Here is a 19,136-nt window from a genome sequence, read left to right as displayed (position 1 = left end):
AAGAATCATTCAAATCACTTACTTTTCAAGTTACGGAATGTTAAACACAACCACCGTTTTAAAGTTCTGTCCATGGATCACAAAGAAAAGTGTTCAGCAAAAGGAAAACGATTCACACACATCCTATGTGATTTGTTTTCGTTTTGCTGAAAGAACACCTACCTTTTTGTGATTTCTGGACATCACTTTAAAATGAGGTTCGTGTTTAAAATTCCGTAACTTGAAAAGTACATGAGTGATTTGAATGATTCTTATACTAAAAAAAAGCTTATGAATTGGGCTTTCATATCCTAGATTTTGAAAGTGATACATACAGAACTTCACTAAAACAATAGTCCCAACATTTTGGTTTCATTTTTTTTTACTCACCCTGTATAGAAGGGTTTAGATGAGCAACAATGCAGAGTGTCTCAGTGATATGCAACTGTATGGCATTGGGGAAGCATTTTTGATACTATTCCTATAATCACGACAGATCGAGAACATTAATGTCCCCGATTTCAAGGTTTAATTTACAATGTGCCGGTTGTGTGCTGTTTGAAGTGTCACGCATTCCTCTCTACTCCGTTTAAGGATTGAGTATGATGCCCCCACCGATAGCAAAGATGACGGTGAAGACGACGAAGCAGACCAAGTCGATGATTCGAGCGAGTTGCATCAGGAACTGAACAGGAAAAGAGAAAAATGGACAAGACGTTCAATAGTTCAAAATCACAGTGAAAAGAAACATGATTAAAATCGAAATGGCAACAACTACAGATGTGTTTGCCACCAAGGGTCATCGGCACAGTTCCAAAAATGTGCGGCTTTTATCTTAGAAGCTTTGTTTGCTGATGACGTCATGCCATTATATGCTAATGACGTTTTCTTTGCTCTCGAATTCCAAAGATATCCTTATAGGTCTGATGATCATGTGTGACTTTCACTGGAAATTCGATGGCTTGCGAATTACAAATACTGAACATGAACAATCTGTAGCAGCGGTCAAAGTGATCCCAAACACTTGGCTGCCTATTGGTTGTATTCAATGAAGTCGACCGAGTCCCTATGAAAAGGCGCCACATGCCCATTTTGGCCACTTCTTCTTGTGACCGTGCTACTTAGCTTTCCGACCAAAACTCAACCTCTGCCTGACTTGACAGACTGGAAACCAGCGAAGCACACACCATAAGTGGGCTTGTCCCGAGCTTAGGCATGACTATAAAAGTCAGACTATAGCTCGTCCAGCTTAAGGACAAAAGTATATGTTCAATGTAAGATGGTCTATGTCTAAAATATATTTCCAAGGCCTCTTTGGGGATAGAAACAATGCATGTGCTAAAAAAGGTAACTTGTCAACCTTGCTATCGTGGATAAACGTCTGTTAGGGCCTAGAGGGCAACACACGAAACCTACCAAATTTGGCTTGGGTTGCGCCACAAGCTCCTCCCCGTCTTTGGGGGCGTTACTGTTGTTGTTGCCACTCCCACTCAAGGTTCCCCAACTGGAGAGATTCATTGACACCACACTCTCAACGGCTGCAAAGACGGCCAGAAACACGCTGAAAGTGAGAAATTGAGCCATGAAGGGGGCGTCGGAGCCGTGGATGGGCACGGTCTGGTTGAGGTGGAAGAGTTGAAGCAAGAGGCCGAGGATGACGACGGAGCAGAGAACCATCCTCCCACCAGAGAGTGGAGGGATGAGAAAACACAGCAGGATCAGAAGCGATGTGATGACAGAGGGCGCCACAAAGCGGACCGTGTACTCCTTCACTGTGCGTTTGATTTGGATGCGGTACGACAGAGTGATGAACTGCGTGGTGGTGTAATCCTCATACTCAACCACTGTCCTATTCACTTTGAAGGACTGGACCTCCCACTGGCTGTTTTCACGATGGTAGAATAAGGTAGATACTGCATCTTCTAGGATAGTCAGATTGATCGCGGAACCGGGATGGCTCCAGGATTCCAGTCGAAGGTCGCAGGTGTGGACATCGAACGGAAAGTCCTTGAAGTTAAAAGGGCACGGTATGGCTATTTGCAGTGGAAGGAAGTAACTGATAGTCCCATCGAAATGCGCCACCAAAGGGACATCTGCCTCCACAACCCTAAATAAACAGGTGAAATAAAGTTATTTCCATCTTGTTCGGTTGACAAATGTCAATTGTAAAATTGTCATTGTGAATGAAAAAATTCAGAAATGACCATTTATCTATATATATACAAGTGTATCCTGTATCAACCTTGCTTGCTCGTTAGGCCTTACTCCTTTAGTACAAAATTCCAAAATTACTACAAAACTGCAAATAATTCGTCTTTAAAACATAGATAATAAAAGTGGCGTGACCTGTGCAGTGTTGCTGCATGTTTACAGTGCTTTGACTCAACTACACACGGCTTTTAAGATCAACTCATAGAAACGCTACTTACTGAGCGTACAGCATTCGCAAGTCTGGTCTCCAGATATTACTTGCTTGTAAATTCACATTGGATACTCCACTGTAGTTTGCTGGATCCCACTGGAAACGGTGATCAGACCATAGCTGTAAAATGTAAAATAATGTTGGCAATAAACTCCCTGAAATAATTTTTGTTCCCTTTCTGTGGCGCTATAACGCGAAGCGGCAATATGACCACAGGTGGCAGCGGTGGGATTGGTGAAAACGGTCGTTTCACAATAGTGCCCCTCCAAGAGTTTGCAACGCGTTGGCCAATCACAATGCACGAAATCAGTCGACCTTTTCCAAACGTGCATTGGGTCGACAGATTTTGCGCATTGGGATTGGCCAACGCGTTGCCAACTCTTGGAGGCGCAAATATGAAATATGAAGCGGCCATCACAAACGACAGAGAACAATCACAAGAAGGCGTTATTGAAAAGGGGGACTGAGTTCTGTTCAAAGCATTTTGAAAGTTAGCTCCTGAAAAACTCTATAACATGTTCCATCCCAGGCCAAAGCTGTTGTAAAAACTCTGATTGTTTGACAAAAACAAAAATATTAATGGATCAAACTGGTTCGTCGTTTGGTTACTTACCAAAGTTGCGAAAGCCGAAATTCGGAGGATATTGTCCTTCTCGTCCTGCAATTTAAACCAATCAAGAAGTGTTTTATTCTGAGAAAAAATAATATGCATAACAAAACATGAGCGCAAGCGTTAACTTTTTGTTGGAATTCTTTCGAAAGTGCTCAACAACAATATACAAGTAAATGAATACTAAAGTAATTGGTGCATGCTAAACAAACACAAAAGCGAATTTCTGACGTCATGGCAAGCTTTCGCGCTGCGAAGTTGGCAAAAAAATCAACTCGGACGAATTGTGAACCGAGCGTATCCTCCCCGAAATTTGCTTCAAATAGGGATATTCCAAAGGGATAGGGATATCCCAAATCTCGGCTTCGTCTCCATTTCGGCTTCGCCTGCTTTTTGGGTCCTATAACTTTGAAGATTTCAGCTCAACATAAGTCAATGTTTTCTTACAAAAATATGAAACTGTATGGTATATGAAGCAAGTGATTTTCTTTAACATCTACTAGCATTTAATGATAAAGCAAAACTGGAGATGATCCGGTATCGAAACATGAGAATCCAATTTTCGAAGAACGGGTCACAAAATCTGGTGGATCACTAATTTCAATTCAACGGACTTACCACACCGTCGATCGAGAAAAGTGACAGGCTATAGGAGACATTCACGGGCGTCTTGGGGATGACTTCCTTGTTGTGCATTTCCATAAGCTCCACAATCAGGTTGTGACGACTGTTGTGTTCATCGTCTGTGTAGAGACAATACAACATATTATTGTACATGTACCTTATAGTTTTGCAAAGGACAAATCTGCGATGGCCCATTAGCCAAATATCTTTCTCATGACATAGTCTGTCCATTTTCCAATTTCCATGCTTGTACATTGCATCATCAAAGGCACCATTTCCCCAGATATTTTCCCTATCAGCCCCACTTTTACTAAAACTGCTCTATTTCGTAACGGGAGCCCAGATATCACCAACAGGACTACTTTTTAGGGGTACGGATGACTTTAAGGGGTGTGGAATTTCCTCCCAACGTCATTGGTTAACCCCCAAAATATAAACAGAAAACGATTGGCGTATTTATCACTGGATTTTATGGCAGTTTATTTACTAGTCCGCAACCTAGTCCATAGCTAGACATTGCAATTTGATATGCGATAACCTGCCGCCGCGAGAGGGCGTTATCACGACCAACCGATATCACCCTCGAACCTGTCAGGAACACTCGAACGTCTTGGGCAATTTGTAAAATCTCCTCTGAAATGGGGGAACTATAGTGCGCATGCGCTACTTAGGCAATTACAGTCCATTTCCAGTCCCACTTACACACCACAAAAGAGCTGACCAGTGAAGTTGCACAAACTTCTTGCTGGCGGGGCGATGTACACGATATTCAAAGTTTTCTACTTTGGTTTAACGAATTATCTGGTTTTTGATATGAATCGGTCTGCAGAAGTGCTAGATAAAAGGTTGCAATCTCTGCACAATGAGTTATTAAAAGCACATTGCAACGAGTCTACATGTTATTTTGTTTCTGGGTTCCTATCAGTTACATTATCTGTCATTGAAAAGGTTGAAGAAAGCATCGGTTCACTGATGTTAAAATAGGCTATTCCTCGAGCCATCCCTTTTGTAAACTTCGATTGATTTTTTGTCTAGAATAGACATCATGCATGGCAGTGATCAAAATGTGAACGACCCAAGCTCTCGATCTCCGATTTGGGGATGATGACCAACGAGTCGAGCGTGTTTGCACACAGGCATGCCCTGCAATGAACATGTACAATGTATCCCAGACACACTCTGACCCGTAAGTTACATTTTCTACAGGGGTAGGGTATTTAAGGCAAATCTGGTTCTTAAAATGGATCTAACATCGGAGGCAACACGGCTTAACTCTTTGAAAAAAACTAGATTACTGGTAAATCGTCAACAAATTCGCACCTTCCTTGAACCCACGGTGTGCATATGGATATGCAGGTGTTTGATACATGTGAGCAACTACCCCCAATAAAAAGCATTTGTGCATGGAAGATAACCATTGTACCACGAACCATAAGAAAAGTACATTGTTGCAGACTTTCTTTGTGGAAATAAATAATGCACACATACCATGCTGTCTGGTGACATTTTACAGACGCTTACACAATAACCGTTGTACATAATAGCCTATGTACGTCATGTCTCAGGCTACTGTGCACATGCTTTTCCAGTGCTATTTTCAAGTTCACGTACCCCGAAAAAGAAAACACATTCCTTTGAATTGCCATTTTTTCAAGAATTAACGGTCGAACCCTGATAAGAAGAGCACTGTTTAATAATACAACATCCATAGTCTTTGTTTTTCGTTGTTTGCCATTACTGATAATACAAGGCACGTTATAACAACTGGAAATTTGTAAAGTCCCAAAAAACCTCGTTATAAAGGTATTCGACTGTAGTTAGTTCACTTTTGGGTGAGCCATTGACCGGAAGAAAATGTTGAGTAATTGAGTCCCATGTTGAGTAATTGCAGTATTATACTGTGTGTATACAATTTCGGAATATTGGCTGGCAGACAATGGCCGTATTCGAAACTCTGTCCTCGAGTGACCCGCTAATAGCAGGGTGACCGTTTTAGCCGATTTTCGGCTAACTTTGACAGATTTCTTTTGTTTAAAAACGAGTTTGACAGAAAATATGACATAATGGATATTTTTGGCATATTTCTGGCAGAGTTCTTCAAAAATAGTTATTTACAGAATACCATAGCAAATGTGAAAAAAAATGTACATTTGTTAAAGAAATCTTCAATCTTTTTCAAACAAACCCTTGCATAATGGGAACGGTTGGCTGGTCTAGGCGCTGAGGTTCACTGGGAGCTGGACTTCATGCCGCAACCGCGTTTTGCCTGAAATTTACGCAATAATTTCATAACATCTTTATGTGACTATAAATTGTTAATAATGTAATTTGAACCTTAATTTAGTAAGTACTACAAATCTGCATGTGATTTTAAGGAGTTTTAGTGCATTTCGAAGAAATGTGGGGAATTTGGCAGATTTTTGATCAATCTGACAACTTTTTGAAGCGCATTTAGCAGAATATTGCCATGACCTTACGGTCACCCCGGCTAACAGTGTACATGTATTCGTGTTGTCGATTACGAACCCCCAAGTGCTTGTGAAGTGTAGTAGGACGAAAATTCAAGCTAGAAGCCGCCGTATCCAAACGCCAAATGAAAAGAATTTTTATGAAAATAATTCAAATAACAGCTCTTAATATTGGCAAAAGAAAAGCATAAGAGAAAAGCCCAATCTGTGACCATGTAGAATTTTTTTTGTATCGTTAATGCTCCTGCAGTGAATAAACGTTTTAAATTGTATACACAAATATCAACGCAAGTTTTAGTGGCCCAAATTCGCCATTTTTTTCATGACGTTCTGTATCTACTCCCTAATCAGTACAGTGGGGAGTGAGAATCTTGTTCGTAAACACCGTTCGCGAGTTGGTTGAACACGAGAACGGGCCGGTTCCGAATACACCCTTTGGGTTTAGGGCAGGTTATCGCATCGGTGGGTTACCGCGAATATCACACCATAACCACGAAGTTACGTTAACCCCCGCAAAGAGGAAATGTGCGTTTCGAGATACAAGCGATTTAAGTTGATGGTGTTTTGAAACGGTGATCTGAATATCGTTTTAGCCTCAAAATTCATATTTTGTTGCATTTTCTGAAGGCTGGGATCTTGAATGACGCGTTGATGTATGAGTTTTATTGAACAACATTAATGAGTTATTAAACTAATTAACCATGAGTATACTTCGTGAAAACTCAAAAATCAGATAACGCTGTGTTCGAGTTTTAACGAAGTGACGCTTACCATGAGCTTCCCCCACCCCAACCCCCTACCCACACCCATCCCATCCTCCCCTACCCATTCCATCCTCCCCCTACCCATTCCCACCCAGTCACCTACACATCCCAACCCCACCCAAACTCCAATCCTTATCTCCTTCCCCCTACCCTAACCCCTACACCCACTTACCCTATCCTCCCCTATCCCTCCTTACCCACCCCTACACATCCCCACCCTAACCCCTACTCAAATCCCTATATCCCGCCCACCCCATTCCCCCTTCCCATATTGACCCATACATCCCCACCTGACCCCAACCCCTACTCCGATCCATATACATGTAAACTGCCCCTTCCCCTTACCCAACCCCCACACCAACCTACCCATCCCCAACCACCCCTACACTTCCCCACCCAAACCCCTGCTCAAATCCCTATTTCCCTCCCCTCCCCGACCCCCCCCCCCCCCCCCCCCCCCTACCTGTCTCCCCCTACCCGTCTCCCCTACCTGTCCCCACAGGTCATGTCCTCAATACGCTTTACTATTTCGCCTGGGCGGATTACTAATTCGCCTGGGCGAATTATTATTTCGCCCGGGCGGATTACTAATTCGCCCTGGCGAATTTTTTAGTAGTCTGCCCGGCCGGGAGAATTAGTAATCTGCCCTGGCGAATTAGTAGTCTGCCCGGGCGAATAAGTAATCCGCCCGGGCGAATTAGTAATCCGCCCGGGCGGAATAGTAATCCGCCCGGGCGGAATAGTAATCCGCCCGGGCGGAATAGTAATCCGCCTGGGCGAAATGCTAATCCGCCCGGGCGAAATACCAATCCGCCCGGGCGAAATACTAATCCGCCGGGGCGAAGTAGTGGGCCTAAAAAATATTTTCGGTCATGTCCTCAATACGCTTTCGTAGTATTAGCTGTCTCGCCAGTTGATTTAAATAAAATCAACCATTGTCATTTTTGTTTATTTGATCGGGCTCGGTATACACGTCTATCGGCTACCCATGAGATATGAACGAAACGAAAGAACACTCGTTATAGAATTGTAAAGCCCGACCCAGGTACCACTATCCCTTTGTGTGAGTACCATGGAGGTAGCTCTCGTAAAAACATGTTCCTCTTCGCTAAATCTCCTCGGTTGTATGGCTTGCATCTCAAAAATTCTGAATAGCAAGGTCACAAGGTTCCTTTGTGTAAAAGTTTTTGCAGCCCCAGTCATCAGTCAATCTTTACAGCGTTGGCGGCTGCATGCCTTAATCTGAATATTTTTGTGTGTTTAGGCTTTGAATCCCAGCATCAGTCCTGCACACGAGTATTTTTTTTAACCTATGTAGCACTTCGGTTTAATAATAACGTGTTTATCAGAATAAAGGTTTATGGATGTTTCTGGAAAATTGTACGTTCTTTTTATGTCTGGGCCTACATACTAAAACGTCTTTAAAAAAGAACATGCATACAATGTGAAAATAAATTTTATCAGGTCGGCAAAATGCTTAAGTCCAAACATTCAACAACGGGCTGACAAAAAAATAGTCCCTTTCCAAAGTAGCAACCTCAGTGGTGTATTGAGCGACTCAATTATAGCTTCACTGTCATTACATTCATCAGGCTGTTTATTTTTTAACCCGTTTGGCGGACTAATCAAGGGAAGCCGACAGTTTTGCGGAGCCTAGCCGGGCGTCGTACTCGCCTAGTTTAATTCCTCATCAGCGATTGTTTGCTCAACTTGAGAATGAGGGGGTGTCTGACAGATTTTGAAAACATATTTGTTTAAAAAAAAAATCACACCTAGTGGGTCCATTGTACAATCACCCTGCCTCTCCCCCCCTTCCAAAGAAAACTATTCGAACATGACTATTTTATGAGTTCAATTTAGTTTCGACTTCGAGGTGGCACTGTGTTTTGTCATTCATGTCCATCGACAAAGCAAGCACACGAAGCAGAGTTAGAGTAAAAAGATTGGAACATAAATTGGTTTAGGTTTAAAAAAAAAAAACTTCATTCGATTTTGAAATACATTCGAATCGTAAAAACATGATATATGTTTGTAAAGTTTCACTCGGTTTTGAAATGAATTCAAATCGTAAAAGCATGTTACGATTGTAAAATTTCATTCGGTTTTGAAATGCATTCGAATCGTCAAAACATGATAGGTTTGTAAAATTTCATTCGGTTTTGAAATAAATTCGAATCGTAGAAACATGTTAGGCCCGTAAAATTTCATTCGGTTTTGAAATGCATTCGAATCGTCAAAGCATGATAGGTTTGTAAAATTTCATTCGGTTTTGAAATGAATTCGAATCGTAAAAATATGTTAGGCTCGTAAAATTTCATTCGGTTTTCAAATGGATTCGAATCATAAAAACATGTTAGGTTTGTAAAAAAAAATTTGGTTTTGAAATGCATTCGAATCGTAAAATCATGTTAGGTTTGTAAAATTTCTTTTCGGTTTGAAATGTAAAATTTCAATTTGGTTTTGAGGTTTGAGGTTTGTAAAATTTCAATTTGGTTTTGAAATGCATTCGAGTCATAAGGACGTTTGGAATGTAGCGTTTCATTCGGTTATGCACTGCTCCTAAACACAAGGATGGACGACTGTTCTGAGCTGCAGGGCAAAATGCACTGAACGGACTTACCTTAATTGGTTGGACGGGTGATAACGAGCCTACACCCGTTGGCATGTTAATCGCGAATATTCAAGGTAGGCCATTTTGTCGGTTTTTCGCAAGACATTTAAAACAAAAATATTCATACAACTTTAAGCAAAACCACTCCCTATGTAAGATATACTTGTTCCAAAATTGTTTAAAAAATAAACACTTCAGGATATAACAGATGGTATTGTGCAGTTTTTGTCGTCATAGATGAAGTATTTACCCGGGAAATAAACGCCAAATGGGACACCTTTTTGAAGAGAACACCGTTTACTCCAATCTAGTTTTTAATTAGGCTTTCATCAAAAAGTTTTAGAGAGATGTCGTCCTGATCCACTAACAAATGCGACATTTCATAGTTCGTTTTAAAGCTAAAGATATGGTGCTCGGCGTTAACATGGTTATGTAGTTATCACTTATCAGACTTTAATAATCATGAATATTCAAAAAATATAATGAGCTGACTTGACAGAATTCGACACCAGGTCGAGCGCTGCAAAATTGACGCGTCTAACCATGAGTTTGGCTGAGTCGTTAATCCTTGTGTAGGATCCGTGGGCCTTGAACTGTTGGTTTACCTTAATTGTGTACGAGGGAGCGGCTTTAAAAGACACAACGTGCTATTTCCAACTTGAAAAGTTATATTTGATTCATATCAGTTAATAACGAGTTAAATATCAGACACAAAAGTCACAAGTAACACAGACAAACACATTAATCGTACCATAGAGAAAGAACATGATCAAACATTATTATACCGGCATCATACAGACCCCTAAATAAAAGGGTTTTTTTTTTGCATAAAATACACCGAGAATAATTCATATCAACCTGTCACCAAAAAAAAAATCATGAATGTAGAAAAATGATAGACTTAAAATATCTAGTAACTCAAAGTGCACAAACTTGATGAGGCACTCAATGCGCCATTCAATATAATAATTATCCAAAGGGTGAGACGGCTAGAGGGCGAGTTTGTAAGGGGCGAGTCGGCCAGGGAACGAGTTGGCTTGACACATAGTCGAACCACGCCGTTTGAAAAGTTGAACCACGCCGTTTGAAAAGTTGAATCACGACGTTTTGAAAGATAAAGTAGGCATACGACGTTTGAAAAGTTGAACCACGATGTTTGAAAAGTTAAACCACGACATTTTCAAAGTTGAACCACTATCTATCTGTCCGTTTTTTATTTTGCTTGCACAAAACCGGTTCTTCCTTGCTATTTTCTCAGCTAGAAAACCACTTCTTTTTAAGAAAACACAAGTACTTATCAGACTTCAATAATCATGAATATCTTTTTAAGAAAACACAAGTACAAGTCTGAGGAAAACTAACATTCATGGTTAAATTCCATTTAACTTAACTTGTAGTGCATGGCGACATGTATAATTACGCCCTTTCCCTGTAAACACAATCATGGATCAAGCTAAAGAGCACAAATCTAGAAAGAGAGACAAGCTACAGTTCTGATGTGATGCTTGCGATGTAATTTATCAACTTTGAAGACCAACCCACTAAAACACGAATACATTTCATTTAAAAAGTCAGGGGAAAGTGGCCAGGAAATGCCTCAGATTGCACTACAGAGCATCTAGATCCAAAATAGTTTTGCGATGAGCAAAATGTCCAAAACTTTTTTACTCTAGGGAGGGACAGCCATCCTAAAATTGAAAGGAATTGTGGATTTTTGGTGACTAAAGTTCTAGGAATGCAGGCAGAACGCGCAGCCACCACTCGTAAATATTAAATTTATTTCCGTTTTGAAATGCATTCGAATCGTAAACTCAATCAATCAATCAAGCCGAGGCCCTTTGGCAGCTCGAGTCTAATCGCAAAAATACATGTTATAAGTTTGTACAATTCATTCTGTTTTGAAATGCATTCGAAATCGTAAAAACATAACTTTGTTAGGTTTGCAAAAATACATTCGGTTTTTCAAAAAATATGTTCCAAACACTTTTACTCTAGGCTAATTCTGCTTTGTACTGCATGATGCTGCTGCTAGTGGTGCTGCTGCTGCTGTTTCTACTGCTAGGCTGCGACAAAAAAAATTAAAAACAAATATTGTGACTTTTGGTGCTGAAGCAGCTCAATACTGACTTTCATGCCTCGAACTACTATACTTCACAGTTTTGAATATCGAAATTGTATTAACTTAAAAACCAAGAGGGCACCAAACACCTTCCAAAATAGCAATATAAGACTGAAAATGAAGTTCAATGGGATACAAAGGTGATGTGTTTTCAAGTTTATTTCCTATAAACCTCAAAGCAATTAGTAGGCCTACAGGTTGTACGCATGCATATACCTTCAAACATTTCTTTCCCACGCACTGCCGTACTAAGAGCACTGATCCGTGTGATCTAAATTTTTGTGATAACATTTCCTTCAAATAAATTGGTGGCGTGAACGGTTACCAGCAACTTTGAAAAGAATAGGGCAGTGGGTACCAGTGAACTTGAACATTTCACAAGTGGGGGGAAGTCCCATTTATAAAATTAGTGCGTCACGACGAAAACCATTCACAATACAGTTGGGCATATATAAAGCGCCCTTCAAGTAACACAGCGCTGTACAAGGCAATACAAATTACACAATGAAGTTACACAGGATTGGGACAGATTCCCATATCTGACCATCACCTGGCACCCTGTGCACAAACCCTATGAGGTTGGTCTGAACATTCCTGTTTTTTTCTCAGTTAATATAGGTTTTCCCGCTCACTTTAAACATCTTTACATTCAATTTGATAATAAGGGCACTCATTTTGCCGCGACGCCGCCTCAACTGTCGGATTAGTCATTCACATGTTGACTTTCGTAATTCGGTTAAGCCTTTTTGTCATCCAAATGATTACAATGTACATTCGAATTAAAACGCGTAATAAAATGCAAACTTGTCATTCGAATTCGCGGCTGTCTTGCGAAAGCAGCATTTCCAGCATTCGTTTTCAGGACTACATATTCAAATTGGAAATTCAGTTACATTGAAATTCATGGTGGCGTTTTGATCACACGATTTCTATGTTTTCTATTGTCTATTTCAGTCAGAAACACGTTTAAGGTTGGTGTGGTAGTAGAGTTTTGACCAAAAAAAACCAATCCCGAGAGGAGATAGACGGATCAGGACACAAAAGCAAAATAGACCCGGAATCTCCCCCCCCCCCCTACATAACGATGACAGAAAAGAGTAAAGGAATACGAAAAAAACACAATTAATACAGCAATCATACACAAAGATTTATATGCCTAAATAATTTGAAAATAGTGAATGGTCAGTGGAAATATCAAAACAAACATCTTAAAGAAAAGCTGTACAACAAGACAGACGAAGAAGAAGAAAGTGAAAAATCATAGTTTAACCGTAAGGATAAAAAGCAACAGAGTAAAACGAGCATAAAATAAAGATAACGAGATAGTGTGGGTGGCTACATTGAAGTAAAAGTGTGTGCAATAAGTGATTAAGAACAAAAGGCAAAGACAACGAATAAACCCTGTCAATTAAATTGAGTTTAAATTATGTAAAAATGAATCTTACGAAATGAAATTGAATTTGTGGAGACTACATGTATTTCAGTCATGCCACCGCGCAGTCGAAATTGAATGACGGATTCGTAAAAAAAAAAGTCACAAGAGGATTCATTGGAATACAAAAACAGTGAATTCGGCTAGTGGCCGGGTCAGACTTTTGAATGCAAAAGATTGAAACCTACATCTGCAGATCGTTCAATTGAAATCGCTGAGCAGCCTGCTGTGGCCAAAAGCTCTTAAATTGAACGGAAGGAAATGTATTCGAGTGATAAAATAATAAACTTGAGCGGGTAAACCTATACTTAAATGTTTTCTCTGCTAAATTTGACTTTTTAAGACATATTATCACTTTCTAATGGCTGATAAGTCACTAAAGGGGAATATTAGTGATGGCCAGATAATTGTGGAAATCTTTCCAAATCTTTGGGAGACTTTTCTAGTGATATTCACATACCACGACTCTGCTGGTATATGGGGTAAAACAATGAAAGCCTCACCTTGTGACACTGCACTCGATACACCTACGTCGCCCTTCAAATACAGCAGACACAGCCCAACTACCACCAGAGGACCACAGCGGAACGCCATTTTACTTTCCAACTTATTTTGATATGATGTGGGTAAAGAAAACTTTCTAATCACGCAACTGCCACCCGTACCGTCCGCAACGGTCATACTAATTACCGTCAACACACGTCAGTACGTACAACTACCGTCAACACACCGTTAAGGCGTCAACACACCATTGACACACCTTCAACTCCTCTAAAACACATTCTTAATTGACAAATGCGGTACTGAAACATGTTTGGGAATGATCGGGAGGTTAAAAGTCTGAAAATTTCATATTTTTTGAAAATTTGCCTCATGTGCAGCTCCCAAATAGGCAGCCATGTTGCCTCAGCGGGCAGTGCGGACCATTATGCCTAAGGGGTGATATTATTATACAATAAACCAACAGAGGGCGGCCGTTGTGTGAAACCGGCATGCACCTTTGCCACAATTTCCTGCACACCCATACTCAAAAAATGGCATAGTCCGGGCTCCTTGCGAAGGCAAGAAGCGGCCAACCACCGTGCTCTTTAGAGATCATTACTGGGGTTTTTTTTCGCTTGAAGAGAAATCCATTTTCATATTAAAATGAAATGCAACCTGAAACCGATCGAAATTCTATTTTAGCTCATGCATTGCAATTCTATGCCTCTTTTGTCAATTTAAAATGTGTTTTGAGGGTGTTGCCGGTGTGTTGACGGTAACAGTGTGTGTGTTGACGGTGATTAGTATGACCCGTACTCCAAGCTGCACAATGACGCTTGTGAACCTCCGTGACGGGAGTATCTTCACTTATACATGTACTCGGCTTTATTTACCATTTACCGCTTTGGTGACTACAGGGAATAACGCTTTATGCAAATTAGGTCCCCTTCCCAAAAGAATTTCAGGTGTCACCCCTTCTAAATATCTTCTTTAGGGCTATAATAATATATCTGCCAAGTTTGGTGCTTTGGACCAGTCGGTCACGATTCCGATCGTATGCCACCTGACTATAAAGCGTTTACAGGTTCCAGATACTCAACCATCGCTCCGTCAGTCTGGCTTCCAGACGCACAAAAAAATTGCAACACCGTCTGCAAATGGTGCCCGATTAAATTTAGTGCAAAGTGATCGGAGCCCAGAGAGGCCACATAAAGCTCATACTCGTAACCCCATCTAAAAACACGTGAAAATTGTGCAGCAGCAGGATTCCAGTCAAACCAGTGAGTTTGGCGGTTTTGAGACATCATCTTACATTGAAAAAAAACCTTTTCAATTTTCCCGACGCGCATGGCTACGTGGCCTAAAAATTGGGTTTTGTGTATTAGCATGAGATACCATGCATAGGCGTAGCCAAGCCGGGGAGGGGGTTTAAGAGGAGTAAGCTGAAAGATAAGGCTGAAATTCGGAATATACTTAGATGATATAAGTGTTCAACTACTTTTGTACTCGTGAAATAACAACTTGGAGAAATTCCCAGAAATTGATATAAAAAGGGGGGCCTACATAGATTTGGAGATTTGGAGAAGTTTTCGAACGGTTTCTTCCAGATCTGAAGGTCAGCTTTACCAGTAACCAGTATTGACGTTTCGGCATCGATGACGGCGATTTTTTTTTTCACTGACATGAAGCTTAGAATTTCTTCCGTTGTAATTTAACATTTCAGTCATACTGTGCAAATTTTCTGAGAAACACAACGTTCAAATTGACATGGTTTTTTTTTTTTTTTTTAGGGGGGGGGGTTTCCATTAATTTCACTGCTCTGTTACAGCGTCTAGGTACGTAATTGGATTAGCTTTGCTTGCCAAAAGCATGCTTTCGCGTTCGCAACCACAAGGCTGGTAGAACCCGGCGCACACAACTTCGTCCCCAGTGCTTACTTTATTTCCAACCTCGCAAATATAGTAAGCCCTGGATAGGGAAACAGTGAATGTGTGACTTTAATTCGCCGGTGTGCCGCGACGGGTTTATCCCTGCTATTCTGTGAAGTTCAGAAATCGCTAAATGCGGGGTCACCACGAGTGCATCAAACCATGGCGCATGGCCTCAAATGGAATTTCAGCTATGTTGGGATTTAAAAAGTACAGACGGAGGGTTAATTGGTTCTACCCTCAATAGGATTGAACTTTATGAAATCAAAAAAAAAAAAACAGACTGAGCCGTTGAACAAAAAAGAAGCGCAAAAAGCCACTGCAGGCTAGACTTGGTCCAATGAGACATGAACTATACCTATAGAATACGGATTGACTTTTCGGGGGAATTTAAAGGGAATATACAACATTTGCAAACATCAACAAATAAAACTACCAAGTTTTTACGAAATAAGTACTAGGATGTTGGTTAATGACAGTCTAAAGCATCCTGTAAAATTATGGCACCTGGTGTGAAGTCATTTTCAAGAAAATGGTATTTTTGTATAAATTTCCAACCAGTCCATATTTCTTGGTCTGCAACCATAACGACCTGCTGGCGTGTGGGTGGATATGCGGGTGGACAAGCATTACATTCACTGTGTGAAATTCCGAACAAAAGAGATCCACGTAAACCAGGTAGCAGCGACGCTGTGTGGACTTGCCCACGTCCACACAATGTTTCCCCCTCTCTGGAAAACAGGTTTAGAGGCATTTTGGGGTTAGGTTTATTGGTGGCAAAATGAAGAGAAACACTTAAGAGAATCATAGAAAAAACTTGGGTTGAAAGAGTTTTCACAGTTTGAGAAAAACGAGTCTTTTTCACTGTTCATTCTTAACTACACAAAAACAAAGGAATGTCTACACTAGGTATGTAAAACGAACGTGTGGGTGTGTGTGTTGAGAGCGCCCTCTGCGGTGAATCGCTGCAAAAGGTATAGTTCAATAACCCGTGCTATGCGCGCAAACATCGCACCGGGCTGCAATTTTTTTTTTCTCCCAAACGACATCCACGTATGGGTACACGCTATGGAGTTTTGGACTTAACTTTTATAAAAATATGAGGAAAAATTTTAAAATTAGTAAAAAAAAAGTGAATTTGAACGTTATGAAATTCGGACTTTATTTCCGTTTTAAGAAAATTCCTCCCAAAATATGACTTTAATTCGCCGGTGTGCGACGGGTTTATCCCTGCTATTCTGTGAAGTTCAGAAATCGCTAAATGCGGGGTCACCGTGTGCATCAAACAATGGCGCATGGCCTCAAATGGAATTTCAGCTATGTTGGGATTGAAAAAGTACAAAGACGGAGGGTTGGTTCTACCCTCAATAGGACTGAACTTTATGAAATTAAAAAAAAAACAAGACTGAGCCGTTGAACAAAAAAGAAGCGCAAAAAGCCACTGCAGGCTAGACTTGGTCCAATGAGACATGAACTATACCTATAGAACACGGATTGACGTTTGGGGGGGAATTTAAGCTTTGCATCCATTTTATAAGACTGTCAAACTTCTGTAACTTTGCGCGACTCACTCATTCACCGTGGCACACTATTTAGGCCGCCATGCTTGTTTGCGTTATCACTACCGCTGTGATTTTCAAGAAAGCGTACACTGAGAAAGGTCTATATTGCCAGTCCATATTTCTTGGTCTGCAACCATAACGACCTGCTTGCGTGTGGGTGGATATGCGGGTGAACAAGCATTACATTCAATGTTTGGAATTCCGAACAAAAGAGATCCACGTAAACCAGGTAGGAGCGACGCTGTGTGGACTTGCCCACATCCACACAGTGTTTCCCCCTCTCTGGACAACAGGTTTAGAGGCATTTTAGGGTTAGGTTTATTTGTGGCAAAATGAAGAGAAACACTTAAAGGGAATATACATCATTTGCTTTTGCTGTAATTTTCAGAAATGGATGGAATTGGGGGTTGGAAATATATAGCAAATATAGTTACACTGACTTTTTGGAGGTTTTGGGTTCGAAAATGCTATAAAAACCAAGAAAAACGATCATTTTCCTGTAGTCTGGTTCCCTGACTCCATATAAGAAGAAACAGAGCAGTTTACATACATTGGGGAATTGTAAGGTCAGGGAACCAGTCTAGCTGGCTCGTACCCGTTCATAGGTTTGTAATCGATTGCAGACAAGTGCAATGGTCAATTGGGGCCAGTATTTGAAAAAAAAGCCAGTTGTTTCCAACGCTGATCGGCCGATCAGCGTTGGAAATTGATACAAAAATACCACTTTTCTTGAAAATGACAGTATACCAGGTGCCATAATTTTACAGGATGCTTTAGACTGTCATTTACCAACATCCTATTAAGGTATTTCGCAAAAACTTGGTAGTTTTATTTTCCGATGTTTGCAATTGTGGTATATTCCCTTTAAGAGAATCATAGAAAAAACTTGGGTTGAAAGAATTTTCACAGTTTGAGAAAAACGAGTCTTTTTCACTGTTCATTCTTAACTACACGAAAACAAAAGAATGTCTACACTAGGTATGTAAAACGAACGTGTGGGTGTGTGGGGGGCGGTGTGTTGAGAGCGCCCTCTACGGTGAATCGCTGCAAAAGGTATAGTTCAATAACCCGTTCTATGCGCGCAAACATCGCACCGGGCTGCAATTTGTTTTCTTTTCCCAAACGACATCTACGTATGGGTGTACGCTATGGTGTTTTGGACTTAACTTTTATAAAAACATGAGGAAAAATTAGAAAATTAGTAAAAAAAAAAAGGTGAATTTGAACGTTATGAAATTCGGACTTTATTTCCGTTTTAAGATAATTCCTCCAAAAAAATTCGCCACCGGGCTAAGGACGTCTGGGAACCAAGACTACACTCTGAAGTTCAAGGCTGGGACCAAGTCTCACAGCGTATGCACGCAGTTCCTACTAATTATACGGGGCCAGTATGATGTGGATCTGTTTTAATGCACTCGGCAAATACCATCAATATTCTCCGCTGACTAAAGTAATTTTATTCAATCATTGGTATTTCCGCCCCAAAAAACACGGGGGAATATAGACTTCAAAGCATAATTGCCAGTTAGTCTAACCTGACTCCCCCACCCAGCCGACTGTCAATCGGAGGGACAAACTATTCCTCCCGTGGGTAATTATATATAAGGGAAATCTTGGGGGGAATTGTGCCTTTGACGATACAAGACATTTGGCACACGGTCAGAAGTATGTCTTATGAAAGATAGGCCATCGCAGATTTGTCCTTTGAGAAAATGTAGGTAGAATTACAAGCAATGATTATCAAAGTTTTCAAAATGGCTGACATTAATTGTCATTCTATACCTATATTTTTTTCAAAGGACAAATCTGCCATGACCTTATAGCCAAATATCTTTCTCATGACATACTCTGACTGTGTGCCAAATTCCATATTATCATGAAAGACACAATAATCACCTATCTGCCGCACTAGGTATACTGTAACTGGATTTATGAAACGGCGGGGTGGTCCAAATGAAACACGCATCCATTCGTGGACTCGGGTTGTATTGATTTTATCATGTGATGTGACGTGAAATAAAATGCAGGAAGAAATCAAAAGGGCAAACCCATTCAAAAAATACCATTATTCACTACTGCCGAAAGATGGCGCTATTACTGGTGCGTGATATGCTTTCGATGTACCACGTCCACA

At 40.6% G+C, this 19,136-nt stretch overlaps 1 protein-coding gene across 1 annotated transcript; it reads right to left on the bottom strand.

Annotated features, from left to right (window-relative positions):
• Positions 1-351: 351 nt before the first annotated feature.
• On the bottom strand, positions 352-3,776 carry LOC119741418 (neuronal acetylcholine receptor subunit beta-2-like). The gene is made up of 4 exons (XM_038217162.1): positions 3,630-3,776; positions 3,015-3,059; positions 1,396-2,106; positions 352-664 (listed from the first exon to the last, which is right to left on the bottom strand). The coding sequence occupies exons 1-4, from the start codon at positions 3,774-3,776 to the stop codon at positions 569-571; spliced, it is 999 nt and encodes a 332-aa protein (XP_038073090.1). The 3' UTR covers positions 352-568.
• Between the last annotated feature and the right edge of the window lie 15,360 nt (positions 3,777-19,136).

This window comes from Patiria miniata, unplaced genomic scaffold, assembly GCF_015706575.1.
Source record: "Patiria miniata isolate m_02_andy unplaced genomic scaffold, ASM1570657v1 HiC_scaffold_5, whole genome shotgun sequence".
Lineage (NCBI taxonomy): Eukaryota > Metazoa > Echinodermata > Asteroidea > Valvatida > Asterinidae > Patiria > Patiria miniata.
The sequence above is the reverse complement of the archived record's forward strand: the minus strand, read 5'-3'. Positions and strand labels throughout refer to the sequence as shown.